Source organism: Sarcophilus harrisii, chromosome 4, assembly GCF_902635505.1.
Source record: "Sarcophilus harrisii chromosome 4, mSarHar1.11, whole genome shotgun sequence".
Taxonomy (NCBI): Eukaryota; Metazoa; Chordata; class Mammalia; order Dasyuromorphia; family Dasyuridae; genus Sarcophilus; species Sarcophilus harrisii.
The window spans coordinates 68,310,691-68,333,423 of record NC_045429.1 but is presented as its reverse complement, the minus strand read 5'-3'; the positions used below and the strand labels follow the sequence as shown (position 1 = coordinate 68,333,423).

Sequence of the window (22,733 nt, the reverse complement as noted above, 5' to 3'; positions counted from 1 at the left end):
TCTCTTTGGAGTTCTATTTACTACAGCCATACTTTAAGACATAAATTTGATGCTACAGTGAGAAACTTAATGAAGAGAGTGAGTATGGGGAGGTGGTTAATACCCATAATTAGAGATTAGATTTCCCCAAAACTGAACCTCAAATCAATTGCAGTGCTTGGGTAAGACTCTGGGCCTTGTGGGATCAGTCAGTGGTTCCATTATATTAGGTAGATGCTCATAGGTACATCCATTTCTATGAAGAAGCTGATATATATTTGTTCAAAACTTGTTCTGACCACATTGATAATTTTAAAATTTATTCTTTTTCAATTATGTCTAACTCTTCATCACCCCATTTGTTTTTGTTTGTTTTTAGCAAATATACTAGAGTGGTTTGCCATTTCCTTCTCCAGCTCATTTTACAGATGAAAAACTGAAACAGTTAAATGACTTGCTTCTTGTTGATTGAATATTTGAGAAGAGTATCCCATTGTGGTATATAAAATTGAACTAATCAAAGGTTTTCCTTTTCCTTTTGGACTTTCAGTGTGGAGCACAGCAGAACAGACTTTGCTTTTGGTTATGCTCATGGGGTGAGGAAGGGATTTCTACTCTTCTGAGCCACCATGAGCCGAAATGGTGACACAGAAAAAGTCCATGGCAGTCGTCAAAATGTCCTGACCTGAGATGAGAGTTCAAGAACACTATTCCTGAATCCTAGAATCCTGTGTAGAGTAAGAATACTTTTAGTGCTTAGATAATATGATCTCAGAATCTAGCTTTCTAGCAAAAGGAGGGAAATTTCTTGGGGAGCAGCAGTTTGAGGAGTTTCCTTGTAAATGGCTTTGACTCCTAGAAACCTTCTAGTTAATGATGCAGTGTAAACCTGGAAGAAAGAAGAGCATAAGTTAAATGGTCCTTTGAGATTTCTTACAGTTCCAAGATGTTCTTGATGTCTTTGGATTTTCTCAATTTCTCTTTTTCACTTTTCCCTTCCTCTTCATGCTTTCACCTTCCCCTCCCTCCAAGGAGGTAGCTAGGTGGCTCAGTGGACCTGGAGTCAGGAAGATGAGTTCAAATTTGGCCTCAGATACTTACTAGTTGTATGACCCTGGACAAGTCACTTAATCTCTAATTGTCATGATGAATTCCTACTTAGTCTTAATCACAGATGCAGACTCAATCAAACTGAGACTTATTGAAGACCTTAGCTTAAAAAGGCCACGGACTCCCACTGCATCCAGGGCCATCTCCAGTTGTCCTGATCTGTATCTGGCCACTGGATCCAGATGGCTTGGAGGGGAAAGTGAGGCAGGTGACTTTGCACAGCCCTCCCTCACTGAAATCCAGTGCATTTGTATGTCATAGCATCCCCTCCCTGATGCCATGGTCCTCTTTGAGAATGAAAGACAACAGTCATGGTGGATAGAGTGCTGACTGAGTCAGGAGGATCTGAATTCAGATTTTCTGACACTAGCTTTGTTAGAACCTAAGCAGAACATTTGCCTCCATAGTTTTAAGGCTGGGAAGTCAGTCAGTCAGTAAACTTATTTATTTTTTGCTGAGACAATTGGGTTTAAGTGACTTGCACAGGGTCACACAGCTAGGAAGTGTTAAGTGTCTGAGACCACATTTGAACTCAGGTCTTCCTGACTTCTGGGCTGGTGCTTTATCCATTGGGCCACCTAGGTGCCCCAATCAGTAAACTTATTAAGTGCCCATGGGCTTAGGTGGCTTTAGAACTAGAAGACACCACAGAAGACATGGAAGGGTCATTCACTGCATCCCATGCCATTGCTAGCTGTCCTGATTTTGGTTTGCCACTGGACTTTGATGTCTCAGGAAGAGAGGGAGCTGATGACTTTGTGCAACTCAGCCTCCTTAAATCCAATTCACAGACAAATCAAAATATCATATTGTGATGTCATTGGTCCTCTTGAAAGTGTAGAATGAACAGCAAACCTTTAATCTACTGGAGGAGGAAATACTTCAGTATCTTTGCAAAAAACTTCATGGACAATCTGATCCGTGGGAGCAGGAAGAGCTGGACATGACTGAATAGCCACCTCCTCATTCTGTCTTCTCCCTATTTTGTATCTTTTTGATAGCCCCTTTGGGCTGCAATTCCTTTTTTCTTCTTTGGTCACTTTTGGCTGCATTCCAGTCCATCCCTAATTTCAGCAAACTGCTTTGATCAGTGGTTCCCAGCCCCTCCCTTTCCTAGAGATTCCTCTTCTCTCTCTCCTGAGGCCAGATTGGGAGAGAAAGGCTGATCAGTTTCCTTCACTAATTATGCCACATCTGGCATGCAGATCCATCCCCAGCTGAATCCCCCAACTGAAGGACAAAACACCTGATTCCATTTTTCATCCTCCAAATGCTCAATCTGCATTTGGAGTCCAGTCGGAAAAGGACAGTGGAGAAGGCATTAAGTTGTGCCCATAATAAGATGATTATTAAAAAAGCCAATTCAGTAACTATCATGACAAATATTGCAACAAGAGAAGTGTATAAAAGAAAAAAATTAAGTTCCGGTCAATTCCTCATTTACCACAAGCAAAATTTTATATTAAAAATTAGTATATGATTGAAAAAATAAAATATTCATTTGTAATTATACTAGAATTTGCTGTATACAATTATGTATTTATAAATGCAAGGTAGAAGAGTATAAATACATAATTATTCAAACATAAAAAAGGTAGAAATACTGAAAATAGTATGAAGTAAATCACTTTAGTGGAGTTGGAGAAGAGATGAGTTTGGGGTCAGTTTTATTTTTAAAAGGTGATAGATTTGGGGGAGGAGAGGACAACTAAGTAAGATGAGAAGTGGGAATTCCAAGAATGAGGAAGTTGTATATGAGACAGCAAAGAGGGGCTATGTTGAAGGGTAACCAGAGTTGAGGTTGAAGATATTTTTCTTTAAAAAAGACCCAATATTTTATTAGAAGAAACGTTAAACATTCACTTGATTAGTCACTAGCCATATGTAAATTTATTAATATAAATACATAAATTATCAGAGCAGTTCCTTTAAATCACCATCAGGATCCATTGTCCACCAATCACTTTTGGTGGGCATTCGCTTTTCCAACTATAATTGTAATTAGCTTTCACTTTATTCCTCCAGTTCTATGAAAATCCTTAAACTGAGGGGCTTTTTGGAGGGAAGAAGGGAGATATCATTAGGGTATGTCCTAAAAATGGAATTACTAGGGTATGTCAAAAGTATGATGATTATTGTAATTTTTATTTCATATACTTATGTCATTGGTTTAAAAAAAAAAAGCAATGAAAAATACTGGTAAGATTGTGGAGGATTGTTTATCATTTATGTCTGGTAGAATAGCAAACTTTTAGAATCTTTTTAAAGTTGAAGATTTACTGCAAAGCCATTTGATATATGGTTTTGAATAATAGGAATGTATATAATTATTACATTTCTATTATTTAAAACCATTCAAAAACAAAAATTACTGCAAAATTTTTATGGTTCAAATTTTCTGAATAGATACCTACCTGTATGCTTTAAAGATCTACCTATAAGGGTAGTAATATGATATAGTATGAAATGCACTAGACGGGTGTTAGTCTATTTGAGGTCTAATCCTGACTCTGCTTTATTTTAGGCAATCCAGTAATTTCTTTTTTAAATTAAAGCTTTTCATTTTCAAAACGTATGCATGGATAATTTTTCAACATTGACCCTTGCAAAACCTTGTGTTCCAAATTTCCCTCGCTTCACCCCACTCCCTCCCCTAAATGGTAAGTAATCCAATATATGTTAATTATGTGCAATTCTTCTATACATATCTCCACAATTATTGTGCTGCACAAGAAAAATCAGATCAAAAAGAAAAAAAAATAAGAAAACAATGCAAACAAATAACAAAGAATGAAAATACTATGTTGTAATTCACATTCATTTCTTACAGTTCTCTCTCTGGGTGTAGATGGCTCTCTTCATTATAAGACCATTGAAACTAAGCCAGTAATTTCTTTAAGCCCCAGTTTCCTTATTTGTAAAATTGGGAAATTGGGGTCATTTTAATTTGAAGGTTTCTTGAATTTGAAAATATCTATGCATTATTAAGTGAGACTTAAGTTCCTTGAGGAAATCATGAGGGCAGCCTGTGTAAAGACCCAGAAATATATGGTAGAATGAAGACTTCAGAAAGTAGTTCAGTTGAGTTGGAACAAAAAAGTGTAAAGGGGAGAATTATGGGGAGGGGGAAGCTGGAAAAATAGGCTGGCCTTAGATAATGGAATTCTTCAAATGTTAGGCCTAGAAATATGAATTTCGTCCTGTAGGCAAGCAATTAAACATAGGGAGCCACTAATGATTCTTAGCAGATATTCCAGCTTGCAAAGACAGACTTGCACTTTAGGAAGATGATTTTGGGCATTGGATAGGAAAAAAATGTGGAAGCAGAGAATCCATTTAGAAGATTATTGAATGTACGTGGAGAGAAGGAGATCAATGTGAAACAATGTAATGCCAGAGAAACTGAGGCAAGGTAGAAATTAGTGAGTAAAAATTTATTTAAAAGGGAGAGATGTACTGGGACCAAATGGATCCATGGTTTGGTCCCAGGGCAGAATGAGATCCAGCAAGCAATGTGAGTTCTCAATGACTTATATACACATGGCTCAGACTCAGGGGGGTCAGGGTTCTTAGAGCTGGAACAGGGCTCTGACAGGGTGGGGAGGAGGATGACATAATAGGAGGAGGCACCCCGGAGATGTGGAGAGGTATTTTGATAAGCCGCAATCTGATATTCTGATAGCTTGAGATGGGGAAAAGCATTCTGATATTCTAAAACATAAGATCTTTTATTCTTATCAAATATTCTGATTAAGAGGGAGGGGTGGTCTCCGCAGGACTGAGCAGACAATTATAAACTGAAGCAGAACACTTAGGGAAACTGAGGCAGGACTGGGTCAGAATAATTAGGGAAACTGAGTCAGGACAATAAAAGAGAACTGTGGCATAAAAATAATAGGGAGAGAACTAGTAAGTCCTGACAAATTATTGCATGTGGGGGGTTAGGGAGAGGGAAATGTCAGGGATGATTCAGTCAGGAAAGTAAGGGCTGAAGGAAAAAGAACCTGTGTTGAGGGAAGGGAGCAGTGAATAAAGAAAATGATATTCAGATTTCTAAAGGGAAAGGATGTTGTGAAACAATGGAGACAGTGGGCCAACCTCCAAATTCTGCTCCAGCCAAATGTGAATGAATTCAAGTCTGTTTCATAATGCACTCTTCCTACAAAAATACCTCATGATCCCTCTCAAACTCCATGGAATTTGTCCTATCTGTCCTATCTGGACTTGTCCTCCTAGAGGAGCACACTACAGCCTGGTCCTTTTTAAAATTCTCCTTATGTCAAAACACATCTTTCAGAAGGCTTTTTAAGTAGGTGGTTATACAACTTGTAGGAGTGGAACTGTGACCAAAAGATTTCTCACTGCTTATGGTGGTTCTTGAAATTTCACCCATTAATTCATTCCATTGGTTTTTAGAGGTTTCAAGAATCCTTTATTAAAATGGTAATTATTGGAAGAGGTAATCTCTAAAAGGTTTGAGCTACCTTCTGGGTGATGGCAATGGAGCTGATCTGGAGCTATTAGTTCACAGCCTAATTGAAAGAGTGGGACAGGACAGTACTGAAAGTAGATGTTTATAAAATGACTTAAGGGTCTTGAAGACAAACCAACTACTTTTCAATATTATTGTTTTTGTTATTAACATTAAAAATACTATTGTCCCCAAGTTTTCTCTGAAGAATGAGGGGAATGAGATTCAACATCTTTCATTTTCCCTTGCATCATAATAACCCCTGGGGCTCTTCAAAGTTAAGAAACACTTTTTGTCCCAACTTTATGAAGTCAGTGGCCAGCATTATTACCTCCACCGTAAGGATGAGAAAGCTGAGATTTAGGGAAGCTAAGGAAATTTTTAGGGATCTAACAGGTAGTATTAGTCAGTATTCAAAATTAGATTTCTTAATTCTAACTCCAGCACTTTTTTCTACTCCATCACATTGTATCTCCACTGTAGCCCATTGCCATCTCCCTGCTCTTTATCCTCATGCCCACTATTTCATTTTTTATGAAATTTCATTGTGGAAATTCCTCCAAAACTCAGTATTTAGTCAGCACAGGTAGTAGTAGTTAGTAGTAGTAGTAGCAAAGGATTTGAATCCTCTGACTCCAAATTCAGTGTTCTGTTTTACCACAAGACATTATCATCATCAACAGAAAAAAATGTGCCTTGGGATATAAATTAATTTTTTATGGATGCTAATTGGCTATTTTACATTTCACTTTGATTGAGTAGCATCTGATCAGATGTCAACCTGGATTTTTTTCTCTGGAGGCCATTTTCTCTCTGATTCCAACTACCATAGAGCTTGGAGAACTCCCAGGATAGAATCTCTCTCATGCATGTAGGTCAACAAATAATTCTGCAACTACATGTTAGAAAATAACCTATGGCATTAAGTTGGTGGTGGTTTCAGGGGTCCTTAAACTTTTTAAATAGGGGGCCCGTTCACTGTCCCTCAGACTGTTGGAGGACCGGACTATAGTAAAAACAAAACCTTTGTTTTGTGGGCCTTTAAATAAAGAAACTTCATAGCCCTGGAGTGAGGGCCACATGTGGCCCACGGGCCGTAGTTTGAGGACCCTTGTAAATCATTCACTCGGGGTCACAGAACAATATATGAAAAAGACAAGACTTAAATCCAGATCTTTATGATGCTATGGGGGTAGACCTTCATCCCCTAACCCTCTCAGCCTCTTGCCTTTCATATTATTAGTATTTAATGTATTACTTGGGCCTATTTTCCCAAAGCTCTTCCAACAATTGACATCTTACATTTTTATCACCTTTTCCAATCTGATGGGCATGGGGAACCTCAAAATTATTTTGATTTCTTTTATTGTTAGTATTTTGGAGTATTTTTTTTTTTTTTTTTGGTATGGTTGTTGATGGCTTGATTCTCTTCTTTTGAGATCTATTTATCCAAATTTTCTGACCATTTATACAATGGGAAATGGCTCTTGTGTTTATATATTCATATCAATTCCCTTGGGTATCTTAACAGATTTTTATTGGAAAAAAGGTTTCCTCCCTCATTAAACTGTTTCCCTTCTCATTTTAAGTACATTGTGTGTGTGTGTGGGGGGGTGCAGAAGTGCTTCCGTTGTACATAAAGCAAGCTCTGGGCAGTTACACAGCTCCCTTTCTCCCCCTTTCTGTCCTCCCTTCGTCACCCTCCTCCCCCACATGCCCGGTCACCCCAGCTCTCCCTATTCCATTTCCATCCTTCCCTCTTCTCTGGGGCTGCAGGCCCGGGTGTCTCGAGGCTGCCTGTCAATCACACTGGGCCTCCCTGGCTCACAGGAGTGGAGCAGGTTGTAAAGTCATTAATTACTCAGCCATGCAGGTTTGCATTGAATCCACTGCCAGGCTGCAGCCTCGCCTCGTTGCTCATGGAGCAGTAGCGCAGGATGGCCGCCTGCCTTCCTCCTGCCAGCCTCCGCCGCCGCCTCCTCCTGCTCTCCCTCTTGGTGCTGTCCGGGACTGGGCTCTCCCGAGCCTCTGCCGCAGCCCTCCGAGCTAAGGTAAGAGCTGTGCGGTCGGAATCCCACCGCCAGCAAGGGCATGCGGCGCTGAGAGGCGATGGGGCGCTCCCTGGATCCCTCTCGAACCCCCCCGAGTCTTTTAATTGTTCTTTCCAACTAACCTAGGTTGAATGGCCCCTGAGTCTGTGGAGGGGAGAGAACTTTTTTCCTGTTTGTTTGTTCCCCTCCTTACCTTTTGAGCTCTAGACTGACTAGCAGCCTGGATCACAAAGGTAGCTTTGTCCTTTCCCTCTCCTCCCCATCTTTCCTATTTTGAATCATGACCCTGTATTGTCCTCCACCCATCTCTTCATTTTCCCTTCTTAAAAAACTAAGTTAATATGGTTTCACTCACCCCGGCTGAAGAATTCCTATGGGTTTATAAATGATTATTATTCCACTTTCTCATCTTTTAAAATTAAATTTTATTTAAACATTAACAAGCTTTTATTTTTCCCTCTTACTTTGTTTGCCCCTCTCCCTAAAAAAGAAGAAAAGAAAAACTAAAATTTTGTAGCAAATATGGGTAGCTCTACAAAACAAAGTCATATATTGTCTTGGTTTAAAAATGTGGCTCACTCTCCCTGGAGTCCATCACCTCTGTTAGAAAGTGAGGAGCAGATTTCATCAGGAGCCTTCCGCAATTATGGTTGGTTATTAAGTTGATGAAAGTTTTTAAGTCTTTCAAAGTTTATCCTTTTACAGTATTACTCTTATTGCAGAAATTGTTCTGAATTTGCTCATTTCATTCTTCATAAGTTCATATAAATCTCATCAAATTTCTTTGAAACTCATCATCTTCATCATTTCTTATAGCGCAGCAATATTACTTTAGAATTATATGCCAGGGTTTTATTTAGCTATTCCCCAAATGAATATTAGAATTAACTGTTCTTTAAATGTTTGCAGAATCTTTTTTTTTTTTTTTTTTTTTTTTTTTGCAAACCTACCTGATCTTTTCTTGGAACTTATTTATGACTTTTTCAATTTCTTTTTCTAAAATTTTGTTATGTAAGTTCTCTAATTCTTGTTTTATTAATCTGGGCATTTTATATTTTTGTAAATATTCATTCTGCTTTGATTCCTACATTTTCTTTTTTTTTTCCCCTTTTTTTAATTTATTTAATAGCCTTTTATTTACAGGTTATATGCATGGGTAACTTTACAGCATTAACAATTGCCAAACCTCTTGTTCCAATTTTCCTACATTTTCTTAAATGGTCCTAAATGACCCTTTTTGGGGGTCATTTCTTATAAAACAAATAATATTCCATTATATTAATATTACATAATTTGTTTATTGGGTTATATTCTTATTGAGTTTTCCTATACATGCCCCATCTGAAAAATCTAGTTACTGGGTTTCCCCTCCTCTTACTCTTGGTAAGGGGCTAGATGCAGGAGAAGTCGAATTTCAATACTTGGTTGGGGGTGGGGGTAGGGATAAAGTCCAGGCTTTGAATTCAGTCCTGGAAGATTTCAGATCATCTGAAGTGAGATTTAGTCATTTATAGGTTGGTGTTTGCTCCCTTTCTGTGTAAGATCAATATTTGGGAGCCCTCCTGGGGTCTCTGACCCCTGGCAAATCTGGTCTCCTAATGCAGACACAATTTAACTCTTGTTTAAGCCAGGCCAGGTGTTTGGGAAGAGAAACTATGCAATTGCGAGCTTAATTACTGTTTATGTCAAATCCCCTGCTAGTAGTGCTGGATTCCTCAAAATTAGCCTTCTTTCAGTAAGCTGCTTCATGTGAATCTGAGCTGGGAAACTAGGAGGGCACAACAGACAGGAACTTTCCCCCCAAGCAAATAAACCTCCTTTCTCAGACCCTCACCCAGCTCAGAGAGAATTATGCTGGGAAACAAGGGGGAAGGGTCATTCATCATCTTCCAGTTCTTAAGTCTCAAGTTGGTTTTTCCCCTTACAATGCATCTACTGCTAAACGAGATCTAATCTTCAAGCAGCTTGCTTTTAACCATTTCCTGGGGAACAAAAATTAGGTTATTTGTGAAAAGATGATGCAAGCCCACTATTTTTAATATACTGACCTTTCATGAATAGGAATTTTTCAATATGGCAGTTTGTCATGTCCATCTGGGCTTTAAATGAACTTCTTGGTTATAATATAGTCAATCCTGTATTATCCTCAGATTATCTGCAGGCTTCTCTTCACTCTCCATCTGGTCACAGGGTTCTCTTCTCCTCCTTGTCCAGTATGGCTTTGGGCCAATTTTACTTTCACCAGCTGAATTATAGGTAGAAAACAATTCACTTCTCTTTCAGATTCTCTACACCATTCAATGGAGCATATTTTCTGTAGCTGACAATATGTATTATGTAATCAAAAAATACAAAATAGGAGTTGGAGAATTTATGCACAGAGAAATCAAGCAGCTATTGAAGCATCAAGGTTTCCTACTCCAGTCCACCTCAAATCTCCAATCCCAATCATTAAAATCCTTCAAGAGGAGGGGAATTCCTCTTGTCTTCCCATGAGTGATCAGTTATAAAGGAAAAATACTTGATTCAGTTCAGTCCAGTTCAAATAAACATTTTAAAATTTTGTTTTCAATTAACAAAATCTTCTTTTCTTTTCCTCCTACCTCTGCCCTATTTGGGGAAAAACAAAACCTTTGTAAGAGATATGTATAGTCATAAATGTCTACTCTTTGTAAGGCACTATGGTGGACATTAGGGCTACAAATTAAAAATGAATGAAACAGTCCCTATTTGCAAAGAGGTATTAGGGGGATTTCCTCATTCCTAAGCCTCAGCACCCCTAGGTGGAATGTGAAACAAACTTCTGTTACTAAGGGTTCATATCACTTGAGGAGTGTGTATGTGTGTGTGTACTTGCTATCTTAACTTTAGAAGCAGAGTATTAATTTTAGCTTCTGATTTCCTGGCTTACCAAGTATAGCATGGACCCATAGGAAAAATGTTGGTGAGACCAATGGCTATTCTGCTGTCCTTCTATACTCAAGGTTTCATCCTTGAAGTTGAATATAATGATTCCCTGGTTCCATTTGCAAAGATACAGTCAGTGTTTCAAGAACACTGGTTATTTGATATAAACTACTGTTGGATGAGAATTAGGATGCTTAATTCTTAGGGATGCTATAGAGATGTCAGTTCCTCCTCCAATGGTACACACTCAATAAAATTTTATAGAGCAGCAGTCCTGGTTCAATTAATGATTTTTCTCCTTCTGGGCTGCCCTTTCTCCAATTCACCCTTTAGAAAGTTGACAAAATAATCTTTCTAATGCACGTTTGAACAGGTCACTACTTGGCATAAGTGGTTCCCCACTGATAAAATGAATTCCTCATACTTTGGATCCTTTATATTCTGGTCTCAATGTATCTTCCCAGCCTTATTTCACTCAATTTCTCTTTTTTTTTTCAGTCTACATTCCTGTCCAAATAGACTATAGGTTATTTCCACATGTCATCCTATCTTCTTCTACCCTCATGCATTCATGAAGACAATAGCACTAAAGAATCTCAGTCTCAGAAGGAATTACTGACATTACCTAGCTTCATCAACACCTAATAATCCCTTCTATATCACATGCAACAAATGGTTATCCAGTTTTCATTTGAAAATGCCCAGTACAGGATAGGGTGTGTGTGTGGGGACCTTTTAGCTCATGTGATAACCCACAAAAATAGAGGGATTGGGAATTCTATGTAGTGGTTCATACTCATTTCCCAGAGTTCTTTCCCTGGGTGTAGCTGGTTCAATTCATTACTGCTTTATTGGAACTGATTTGGTTCATCTCATTGCTGGAGATGGCCACGTCCATCAGAATTGATCATCATATAGTATTGTTGTTGAAGTATAGTATGATCTCCTGGTCCTGCTTATTTCCCTTTGCATCAGTTCATGTAAGTCTCTCCAGGCCTTTCTGAAATCATCCTGCTGGTCATTTCTTACAGAACAATAATATTCCATAACATTCACATACCATATTCAGCCAGTCTCCAATTGAGGGCATCCATTCAATTTTCAGTTTCTAGTCACTATAAAAAGGGCTGCCACAAACATTCTTGCATATACATGTCCCTTTCCCTTCTGTAAACTCTCTTTGGGATATAAGCCTAATAGTAATACTGCTGGATCAAAGGGTATGCACAGTTTGATAACTTTTTGAGCATAGTTCCAAATCTCAGCAAGCATTTATTAAATGCCTATTGTTCGAAAGGAATTGGGCTAGATTGTAGGTATGAAAAGTCATTAAAAAGAAAAAAGGGCCAGTGCCTGCTCTCAAGGAGATTGTGTTTTATTTCGAGTCCCATTGTCATCCTGTTTATGCACTTTTGAATATGTACAAGTTTATTAGAATCTTTCCTGAAAATGTGGTACTGAACCTGAGCATGATATTTCAGATATTGTATGATCACAATAGTAAAGAACTATATCATCTCTAATTCTGGCACTATACATTTCATAACATGGCCAAAAAAATCACATTCATTTTTCTGATAGTTATTTTGTGCCATGTATTCATTGAATTTTTAATGTATTAAAATTCCCCAATCTTTAATTTATAGGAATTCTCGTCAAGCCACACTACCCCCATACTATAATTGTATAGTTTTTTTTTAACATAGTATAATTAAATTATTAAAATTTTAACATTATATTTGGCCCATTGTTTTTACCTTTCAAGATCTTTTGGGTTTCTGACATGTTATTCAATACATTAGCTATCTCTGTTGGCATTGTGTTACCTAAAAGTTTTTATCCAAATCACAGGTAAAAATGGTAACAGCCTTGGGTAAAGAATATGCTCCTGAACTAGCTACACCTCTCTCTCAATTGACATTGATCTCTTAGTAAACACTGAGAAATTTTGTCAAATCCTTTGGTGATATTCCTTTGAATTACTAGTTGGGTAACCCTGTCAGAAAAAGAAATGAGCTGCTTCTGGCATGACCTGTTTCTGCTTCTTAGTGATCACAACTTCTCCTTCTAGATCTTATCTAAGAATCCTTTTAATAATAAATTGTAAATTTTTTAGGAATTGTAATCAAGTTTATTGGCAAATTGTTTGAAAAGTTTTCTTTTGTTTCTTTCTGTTGACTAACCAGAATAAATTGTGGTATATGAATGCAAATAAGATAATATTTATCAAATGTTAAGCACAAGTTCTTGGCACATAATAGCTGATTAATAAACATATCCCTTGTCTCTTTGCTATTCTCTTCTCCTCCCCTAATGGAAATAATGACAAGAGTTAATCTTGAAGAAACTTAAGAAGACTTTTATAAACTGATCTAGAATGAAATTAGCAAAACCAGAGAACAATTTATACAATAACTGTAACAATTTACACAGACTTTGAAAAACTCAAGATTCCTGATCAATTGATCAGCCAGCAAAGATTCTGGAGCAAGGGTCCTCAAACTACGGCCCACGGGCCAGATGTGGCAGCTGAGGACGATTATTCCCCTCACCCAGGGCTATGAAGTTTCTTTATTTAAAGGCCTACAAAACAAAGGTTTTGTTTTTACTATAGTCCGGCCCTCCAATAGTCTGAGAGACAGTGAACTGGCCCCCTATTTAAAAAGTTTGAGGATCCCCTGTTCTGGAGGATAAGTGATAAAGATTGTTACCCACTTTCTGAAAGAAATATAATAGACTCAATATGCTAAATGAGACATAGGCTTTTTGGACATGACCAAGGTGGGATTTTGTTTTAGTTGATTATACATATTTGTTACAATGGTTTTCTTTTTTTTCTTTAGAGAAGAGAAAACAAATCATTTTAATTAAAAATTATTTTAAAAAAGAAGAGAAATCAAGATAATATTTGCTGATTACTAAGCTTATAACATCTCTATTCTCTATTTTCCAAGTCAGCAAATCAAGTCAACAAGCATTTATTAAGTGCTTTCTTTGTTCTGGGCACTGTGTTAAACACTGAGAATACAAATAAAAGCAAAAGGAAAGATAAGTCCTGTTTTCAAGGGTGTCAGAGACAGGACTTAAACTTAGGTCTTCATGCTTTGCTCTTTATTTATGTTACACTGCCTTTCACATTCCATATAATGGGTATTCTTAAAATGTTTGTTGAATTTTGTTGAAATGAACACCTATTGACAAGAACAGGCTTTGGGACATCCAGAGGAATAATCGGAAGTATCTACTAGGGAGCTTGCTGTGCCTAGGATGCTCTAGGACCTGGGTGGCAGAAGTCACCAACTGGATAATAATTTCCCAAAAGGACAAGGTAACATATTCTCTGGTTCCTCTAGGTTTGGTGAACTCTTTCTTCTTTTGTCATCATGGTAGCTTTGTCTCCAAGGGACTGGATTCCTTCTTGAGGGAGACCCCTTCCCAACTGGAGTTCTTTAGCTGACTGTCTTTTGTTTTGGTCAGGATAGCAGTGGGGCATCTGAAGGGACCATTGCCTGGGATGAAGATGTCCTAAAATGGTGGGGGGAATGGAGCTCTTGGTCAACTTGCTCACGTACCTGTGGAGGAGGAGTAATGTCTCGGGAGAGACATTGTCTTCAACAGAGGTAAGTCTTTGTAGTTGGTGGGAGAGATGGGGGATATTTAAGACCAAAGGATCCAGGAAAGGATAAAGGGGGATGGACTGCCTTCTTAAAAAAAGATCCTGGTCTATGGAGGAACACTTTAGAAGAATGACTAATGAGAAGAAGGCTTCTTTGCTCACCTTTCATTTCATGCTTTAGCAAGAGTTCCAACCTGATTGGTTGTTTTGTTTCATGATGTAAAAACTATAGGTTCTATCATTCTTATTTTTGAGTTCCTATTTGAGGCCTCCAGAAATCTCATGTAATATAATTAACATTTTTAGAGCACTTTACTGCCAAGTGCCTCCTTTGATCTCACAAAAACCTTCTTGTGTGACTCTTATCCAGAGGAAGACATCATCTAGTCCATCTTCTCTGCTTTCAGACTCTGACTCAAAATTTAGCTCATCTCCTTTACCCTTGATTAAGCCTTCTTTGATCATTTCAGCCTAAATCTCTCTCCTCTTCTGGATTCTAGGCTTGGTACTCTGTGCTCTATGGTGTGACTTATCTGCCCCCTGAACTCTTAACACTTTGGGCAATTAATGCTTCATTGACCTTGTAACATTTCTGTTGTGACCCTGAACTATTTAAATATTTTGTAAGTAAGCTTTTCCTATATTATTCTCATCTTTCCAAAGAGACTGAAAATGTTTTGATGTTGTCAGTCTTTCATTCATATCCTGTAACCTCCATAATACGCAATGATGGTTATAATAACCATCCCAGAGTACTTTTCCCATCATAGTTCAGTTTCATAAAGAGTACAATTATTCTCTGTATTTTGTGAATGAGGTAACTGAGACCCAGAGGGGAAAATGATTTTCCTATTGTCATATTGCCATTAAGTGTCAGGACCAGGCAGATGGGGGTCACAGTGAATAAGTACCAGGCCTAGAGACAAAAATTCCTGGGCCCACATCTAGCCTCAGACACTCACTAAGCTGTATGATCCTGGGTAAGTCATTTAGCCTTGTTTGCCTCAGTTTCCTTATTTGTAAAATGAGCTGGAGAAGGAAATGACAAACCACTCCAGTATCTTTGTCAAGAAAACCCCCAAAGAGTCGGACATGACTAAAAAACAGCAGCACTAGGAAGTGAATTCAGGTTCTGAGTCTAGACTTCTTATTATGTTTTACTGCTCTTCCTTGGAAAGTACTCATTCATTAAGTAGGTGCTTAAGAAATTTGTTTGATTTTTGTCCATTCTGAAGAAGACTGTGAGATTATGGAAATGATGCTGAGATGTGCAAGTGAATTGGATTAAAGGGAGGAAGGGCTATTCAGAATCACCACTCTCATTTTCTCCTCCAGAACTATCTTTGAATGAATGAGTCTGAGACAATCTGAGACTGGCTATTGGGAACCAAGGGACAAAATACATTCATAACTAAGTTCTAAGTCTTTAAAAGCTTTCCCCAAATCCTTGTATTCCCTGACCTAACTGCTATTGTTATTAAAATATTAGTGATAATTAACACAAATAATAATGATCAAAAATTAAATAGTGGTTAAAGTTTGCACTATAATCTGTTCCTAGGATAATAAAAGGTTGGTGCATTGGCAAAGCTGAAAGTCTCATTGGTCAAGGTTTGATGTAGCTGTTAGGAGAGGGGACTAATTGAAGTAATATTAATGTTTATTATTGTCGTTAATTATAATTTCTGCTTAATCATGCTGCCCTTTTGTAACAGAGAGTGTCCTGAAAGCCATGTACAAGTTGAAATTTGTAAATGGAGTTGTTTTTCCATTGGTTTCTATCCTTTTCTCAGATGATAAAAGAGATGTTTTACATTTTATTGCTTATTGCTACCCAACAGTTTGGTTTTAAGTATCCTTCCAAGGAAGCCTCTTTCTCCATTAAGAAATTAATAGCCAATAAAATGTTTAAATACCTCATGGGAGATAAATAACTAAAAAAAGCATCTAGTGAATCTTTTTATAATAATCACTTATGCATTCTGCCTCTATAACATCCTTCAGAGTGGCTATGTCACTGCCTCTGACACATAGCACTTCATTTCCTGTCTCTATAACTTTATATTGGCTGTGTGCAAAGCATGGAACACATTCTCTCTTTACTTTCTTCTATTAGAAATACTAGTCTCTTAGTTCCATTGCTCACCTTCTGCAGCCTGCCTTTTTTGAGGTCCCCAGCCACTAGTGCTACCTCTTCAAAAGTGCTTGGTATCTATTTTGTCTAAATATGTATGTGTTTATCTTGATTGAATGTAAGCTTCTTGAGGACAGAAACTAATTGACTTTTGCTTTAGTATCCCCAGTGCCTTGTGCATAATAGGCTCTTAATAAAGATCTCTTAATCCCTGTATGCTTCCAATTTTTCAACTATAAGACAACAATAATAACAAATGAAATTATATCTGTAAAACCATTGTTGACCAATCTCAAATTCATCCCCTTCTCTCTACACATACGGCTACTCAAACCCTCATCACTTCTCTGGACTATTATAATAGCTTCCTGATTGATTGATTTTTCTTCTCTCAAACTTTTCCCTTTATGATCTGTCCTCCTTATAGCTATTAAATTAATATTATCCAAGCACAGATCTGACTATGTTATTCCATTATTCAAATAGTTTCAGTGGTTCTCTATTGCCTCTAGACTAAAATATAAATTTATTGTCTTGGCATTTACAGCTTTTCATAGTCTGGCTTCAGCCTACTTTTCTGGTCATATTTCTTATTCTTCTCTTTCACATATTCTACTTTCCATCCAAACTGTCCTACTTATTGTTCCTTGAACTTAGCATTCCATCTCCTACCTTCATGACTTCACACAGGCTGCCCACTATGTCAGGAAAAATTTCCTTTTAACTTCCTTTTGGTTTTGGAAAGAACTTCCTTTAAGGCTCAGTTTATGAACCCTCTTTCTCCCCATGCCCTCACCATGGAATCCCCCAGCTGTTTTTGCACTCTCTCTCATGAAATTATTTTGTATTCATTTATGTGTGTACATGTTGTGTTCCCTCAGTAGAATGTAAGCTTCTTGAGGGCAGGGACTATTTGCTTTTCTGTTTATAACTCATTATCTAGCACAGTGTATGGCCAATTGTGATTGTTGAGCTGTTTCAGCTCAAATTTCTAACTTCCCAAGATCCCATTTAGGAGTGGCTTGCCATTTCCTTCTCCAGCTCATTTTGCAGATTAGGAAACTGAGGTAAATAGAGTTAAGTGACTTGCTAGAGTCACACAGCTAATAAGGGTCTGAATCTGGATTTGAATTTAGGTTCTCCTGACTCCATCCCTGGTACTCTAACCATTGTCCAATGTAGCTGCTTTCTTTCCCCATAGTAGATGCTACATATGGTAGGTGCTATTTTTTTTTTTAAATAAATGCCTATTGAATTTAAAATTTGTGAATACAGTGTTCTTCTGTCACACCACACACACACACACACACACACACGGACGCACACACACACACACACACGGACGCGCACACACACACAGCCCTTTAATTGGAGCTAATTGATGACTAGCCACAGAGGGAGAATTGGATGGTTCTGTGTTGGAGAGAGATCCTTACTCATTTTCTTGCCACCATCCACCCCCTTCCTTCTTCCTCTGCCTGATTCTTTTATATCTTTCAGGCTTCTCACATCTCAGGGGACAAGCAGCATCATGTGCACAGGTCATTCTAAGGACTACCACCTTTGCCACCAACAGGTAAGAGCTGATATTGGTATTTAGCTTATCTATAACCCATCCTGAGCCTTTATTGAGACCAGTATCTGAATAGGAGCAAGGCTGTTAGGTAGTTAAAAGTATTTTATAGTGAGGTGGTACAGTAGTCAGAACACTGGGTCTGGAATCAGGAAGATCTGAAGTAGTCATTAGACTGAAGTGAGATAAGTGATCATTATTTGCTATCGTCATTTTCATTATATTTTATAGCCTTGCCCAGCAAACTCAGACAGCTTTAAGCAACAGCAGTGTGCCATTTTCAATGGCAAAGCCTTTGGAAAACACCACTACCACTGGATTCCTCTCTACCCAGGTAACCCCACAACTTTAGGCATCTCTCATCCAAAAACTGCTGACTTCTGGCTCACAGGATATAGTCAGAGTCAGAGTCCAGCCCTGACATGTTGGGTGCACAGGAAGGTGAGTGGGCTGGTGGGATTGGTTGGGATGTAGTTGTCTGGAAGAAATGAAAAAAGGAAAAAGGAAAGCAAATTTGTTGGCTATGGAGCAGATATTCCAGAAAGCACAGCTGAAGGGATAAGTAGGACAATAAAGAAAGATGACTGATTGAAGGAAATGGGATTATGGGATTTTGATGAGAATAAGAGTTCTAAATGTTGGCCACTTGAGATTCAGAATCACTGGGGTGGGTTGGAGATGACTAGGCAGTAGTTTGTTAATCAGTGAGCCATGGGTTTAGACAGATTTTCATTGTACATATGGGTTGAAAACAAAAGGGTGGAGTTCTTTCAGGGTCTTAAGTAATTCAAGTGAGGGAATAGATGCTTTGAGTTGTAAGCATAAGGGGTATATCCTGGAGACCTTCCTTGATTTCTCCCAGCATCTCCAGTATACCATTGGAACACTCATTTCTTGTTCTTGCCATTTGACTATCTTTTCTTTTATTTATAGTTTCCCAATGACTTGCTCTATGTCTCCTCTTCTCCAGGATTCCTCCCAGGTGGAAGAATTTCAAATTTAGCCAGGGTCACACAGGTGGTCAGTGGCAGAGAAACAACTTCTCATTCTAAAACCATGGTTCCACATTGCCTCCCCAGGATGAACCTTGGGACAGGTGGCTTCAGTCTAGTAATGGAAATGGGGAATAGGGAGTGCCATGAAGGGGGTATTAGCTACCAGAGCCAGAACTGGAACTTCAAATCCATTACAGTTTCTGCTGTACCATGCTGCCTCCTCTTGTAAATCTGCTCTTCCTCCCTACTCTTCCTCAATCCTAGATGATTACATCAGCATCTCTAACAGACCATGTGACCTTCAGTGTACCACCAAGAGTGGGGAGAGGCAGCTGATGGTACAAGCACAAGATGGAACCTCCTGCAAGGACCGAATGTATCAAGGAGTCTGCATCAATGGCCAGTGTGAGGTGGGATACTCTAAGAGGAGAAGGTCAAGAGCTGGTTCCTCACCAGTTGGAAAATTTAGTGTTTGAGAAATTACTCTCTCTTCTACTCTTGGTAGCCAGTTGCTGGGGCAGCTACATGGAGCAGCAGATAGAGGGCCTGGCCTGGAGCCAGGAAAGCTCATCTTCCTGAGTTCAAATTTATCTTTAGATACTTATTAGTTATGTGACTTTGGGCAAATGACACTTAAGTCTGTTTGCCTCAGTTTCCTCATCTGTAAAATGAGTTGGAGAAGGAAATGGCAAACCACTCCTGTATTTTTGCCAAGAAAACCCCAAATGGGGTCAAAGTTAGATGGGACTAAAGAACAAGCCAATTACTACAAAAATGAACATTTAAAGTTTGTCATCTGCCATTTCTAATAGCATCACAGATTCTAAGGACTTCAGAAGCTATCTGATTCAAACCCCTAATTTTTCAAATGAGGAAACTGACATCCAATCAGGTGAGAGTGGCCAAATTCTCTTTCATGTCACCTTTGTGTCTCTGGAACTTGGATAGTAGAGTAGATTAGGAAGTATCCCTCTGACTACCACAGGAATGGGGATGGGAAATCTAATAGCCATCCTTGAAAGCCTGAATCTCACTAATCCGGGCAAAACTGGTGTGGAAAAAAGGATCCATGTAATGACAAAACATATAACCAAGAGGGGAAACCCATAGGCTTTCTGCTCTCTCATGTTGAACACTGACCATCCCTGGCATTCCCCAAAGGTTATTTCTATCCATGGAGTACATGCATCAGGCCATATGAGAATCCTGCTTGCTACCATCCTTTGATCACCAATCAATCAATCAATAAACATTTATTTAGCACCTTGTATTGCCTTGTATTGCAACCTTGTATTTTACAGGCATTATTGTCTAAGTGCTGGAGACACCCTCCCCTCCACAAAAGAGGCAGAGGATTATTCTTGTTCTCGGGTTTACAATCTAATGATGAAGATATTTATGCAGACAAGCATATGTGAAACAAATTATATACAGAATAAAGAGGGAAAGCACTGAAATGAAGAGGGATTAGGGAAGGCTTCCTGTAGGGGTTTTAATTAGGATTTAAAGTACGCCAGGGAGGTCAGTAGTCAGAGAGGAGAAACTAGAAGGGTACTGAAACACCCCTTTGCAGGCCTTTTTACATCATTTTACAGATGAGAAAACTGATTTGTCCAGGGTTACAAAATTAATCAGTTAATTCAGTGTTCCCAGATAATACTCTGGGCATTAGGGATACAATAAATGAGACAATTCCTACCTTTAAGGAATTTAAATTCTAATCTGGTGACAATAGGGGCAGAATATGTACAGAATAAATGTGAATACAAAGTGTTTTTTATGTATGATAAGTTACACAGAAGGTATATTGAAAAGGAGAGAGTTAGCAGTTGAGAATTTTAGGAGTCTTTACATAGAAGCTGAAACCAGGTGACAAGAGGGGCAATAGTTTAGTACGTACAGAATGAATCTTAATAAATACAGTGTTTTTTTTTTTTTTTTTTCCTCCTGAGACAATTGGAGTTGAGTGACTTGCCTAGGGTCACATAGCTAGGAAGTATTAACTGTCTGAGACCAGATTTGAACTCAGAGTTGGTGCTCCATACACTACACTACCTACATTCCCCAAATAGTTTCACTCCATGTTTTTTTTTCTGAAGCAATTGGGGTTAAGCGACTTGCCCAGGTCACACAGCCAGGACGTATTAAGTGTCTGAGATCAGATTTGAACTTGGATCCTCCTGACATCAGGGCTTGGTGGTCTATAACATTGTACCATCTAGCTGCCCCCAAAGTGCTTTTTATATGTAATAAGTTACATAGAAGGTATATTGAGAAGGAGGAATTAACAGTTGAGAATTTTAGGGAAGTCTTCACGTGGAAGCTGATGCTTGAGAGATGTCTTGAAGGAAGAAAGGGATTCTGTGAGACTTAATGAGGAAGAATGTTCGAGGTAGTGAGAAGACCCATAATAAAGGCAAAGAGCAGGAAGAGGAGGGTCTCATGTGTGAAGAATAGCCACAAGGCCAGTTTGGCTGGGTCACTGAGTGTAAAAAAAATAGGAGTAATGTACAATGAGGTTAGAAAGAGAAGTTTGGGACAAGATTATGTAGGGCTCTAAGAGCTAAAGAGAGGCATTTATATAATTTTTAAGGAAACTGACTTTAATAATTATGTCAAATCTGCTCTGAAGAAAAATGACTTTGGCAGCAGTGTGTAAGATGGCCTAAAATAGTGAGAGACTTTAGTCACAGAGACTAATTAAGAAGTTATTACAATAGTCCATGAGGGTCTGAACTAAGATGGTGATCAGCTTGGAGTGATCTGGGGTCAGATATAGTGAAGCTGGAAATGGTAGGATTTGAAAGATGATGGCTATATTGTATGAAAGAGGAGGAGGAGCTGGAGATAATTTTCCCCCCTTTTCCCCCCTTTTTGGGGAAATTATAAATTGGAAGACTGAAAAGATGATATATATTTTTTTAAGATGATATTGTTTTCAAAAGGAATAGGAAAATTTGAGCATTTTGAGGAAAAGACAATGAGTTCTGTTTTGGACATGCTGAGTTTGAGATGTTTTGGGGGCATACAATTTGAGATGTACTACTATTCCTATTACTACCATCAAATCCCAGAAGCAAGAGACAGAAAGAGAAATTCCATTTAAAATAGTATAAACAATATAAAATACTTGCTAAGATACCCATATTGGTGGGATTGATGGGTGGGGGAAAGACTGGGGCTGCATAGATATATATAAGATTAATTGACATCAAAATGATAATTAAATCTCTGGGAGTCAATGAGGTCACAAAAAGAAATTATAGAAAGAGAAGAATAGGGGACCTACAATAGAGTTTCCTGGAATATATACTTAGAATAGGTGATTTGGATAATGAACCATCAAAGGAAACTGAGCAGAAATTAGATAGGTAATAAATGTCGGAGATGATGAGATTTGAACCCAGATATTCCTGGCTCATGTTCATCATTCTCACTACTATGATATGCTATCTCCTTTAGAGTGACCATTACTAGAGGAAACAGACATTCTGGAAACAGGGCACTAGAAGGGAGAAGAATCCTAGAGAAAAGATATTGTGGAAAAAGTAACTTTTCCTAAGAATCCCTAAAAGAGATCCTAGATTAGATAAATCTTGGAAATCATCCTATCTTTCTTCTTTTTGCAGCCAGTTGGGTGTGATGGTGGCCTTCACTCCTTCCAGACAATGGACAGGTGCCGGGTTTGTGGCGGGGATGGCAGCACATGTTACCGAGTTTCAGGGAGCTTTCGAAAGGGGATCTCACAGTTAGGTACACCCGACTGATAATATGCTGGGGTTCTTCATATATGCTGTGGGGAGGACAGGACAAGCAACTGTATCTGCCTGGGGAGGGGTTTGAACCCATATGTCCTTTTCTCAGGCAAGATTATAGAAGAGTGGTTTTCTTCCCCAT

The 22,733-nt window shown here is 38.5% G+C and overlaps 1 protein-coding gene across 1 annotated transcript in view; it reads left to right on the top strand.

Moving 5' to 3' along the window:
- The first annotated feature begins 7,497 nt into the window (after positions 1-7,497).
- LOC100913520 (ADAMTS-like protein 2) overlaps positions 7,498-22,733 on the top strand; it is a 32,043-nt gene continuing 16,807 nt past the window's right edge. Inside the window, exons 1-6 of the mRNA XM_031968572.1 lie at positions 7,498-7,611; positions 13,996-14,138; positions 17,769-17,844; positions 18,073-18,175; positions 19,101-19,246; positions 22,466-22,589. Coding sequence (XP_031824432.1) covers positions 7,498-7,611; positions 13,996-14,138; positions 17,769-17,844; positions 18,073-18,175; positions 19,101-19,246; positions 22,466-22,589 — 706 coding nt within the window. The remainder of the gene's footprint in view (positions 7,612-13,995; positions 14,139-17,768; positions 17,845-18,072; positions 18,176-19,100; positions 19,247-22,465; positions 22,590-22,733) is intronic.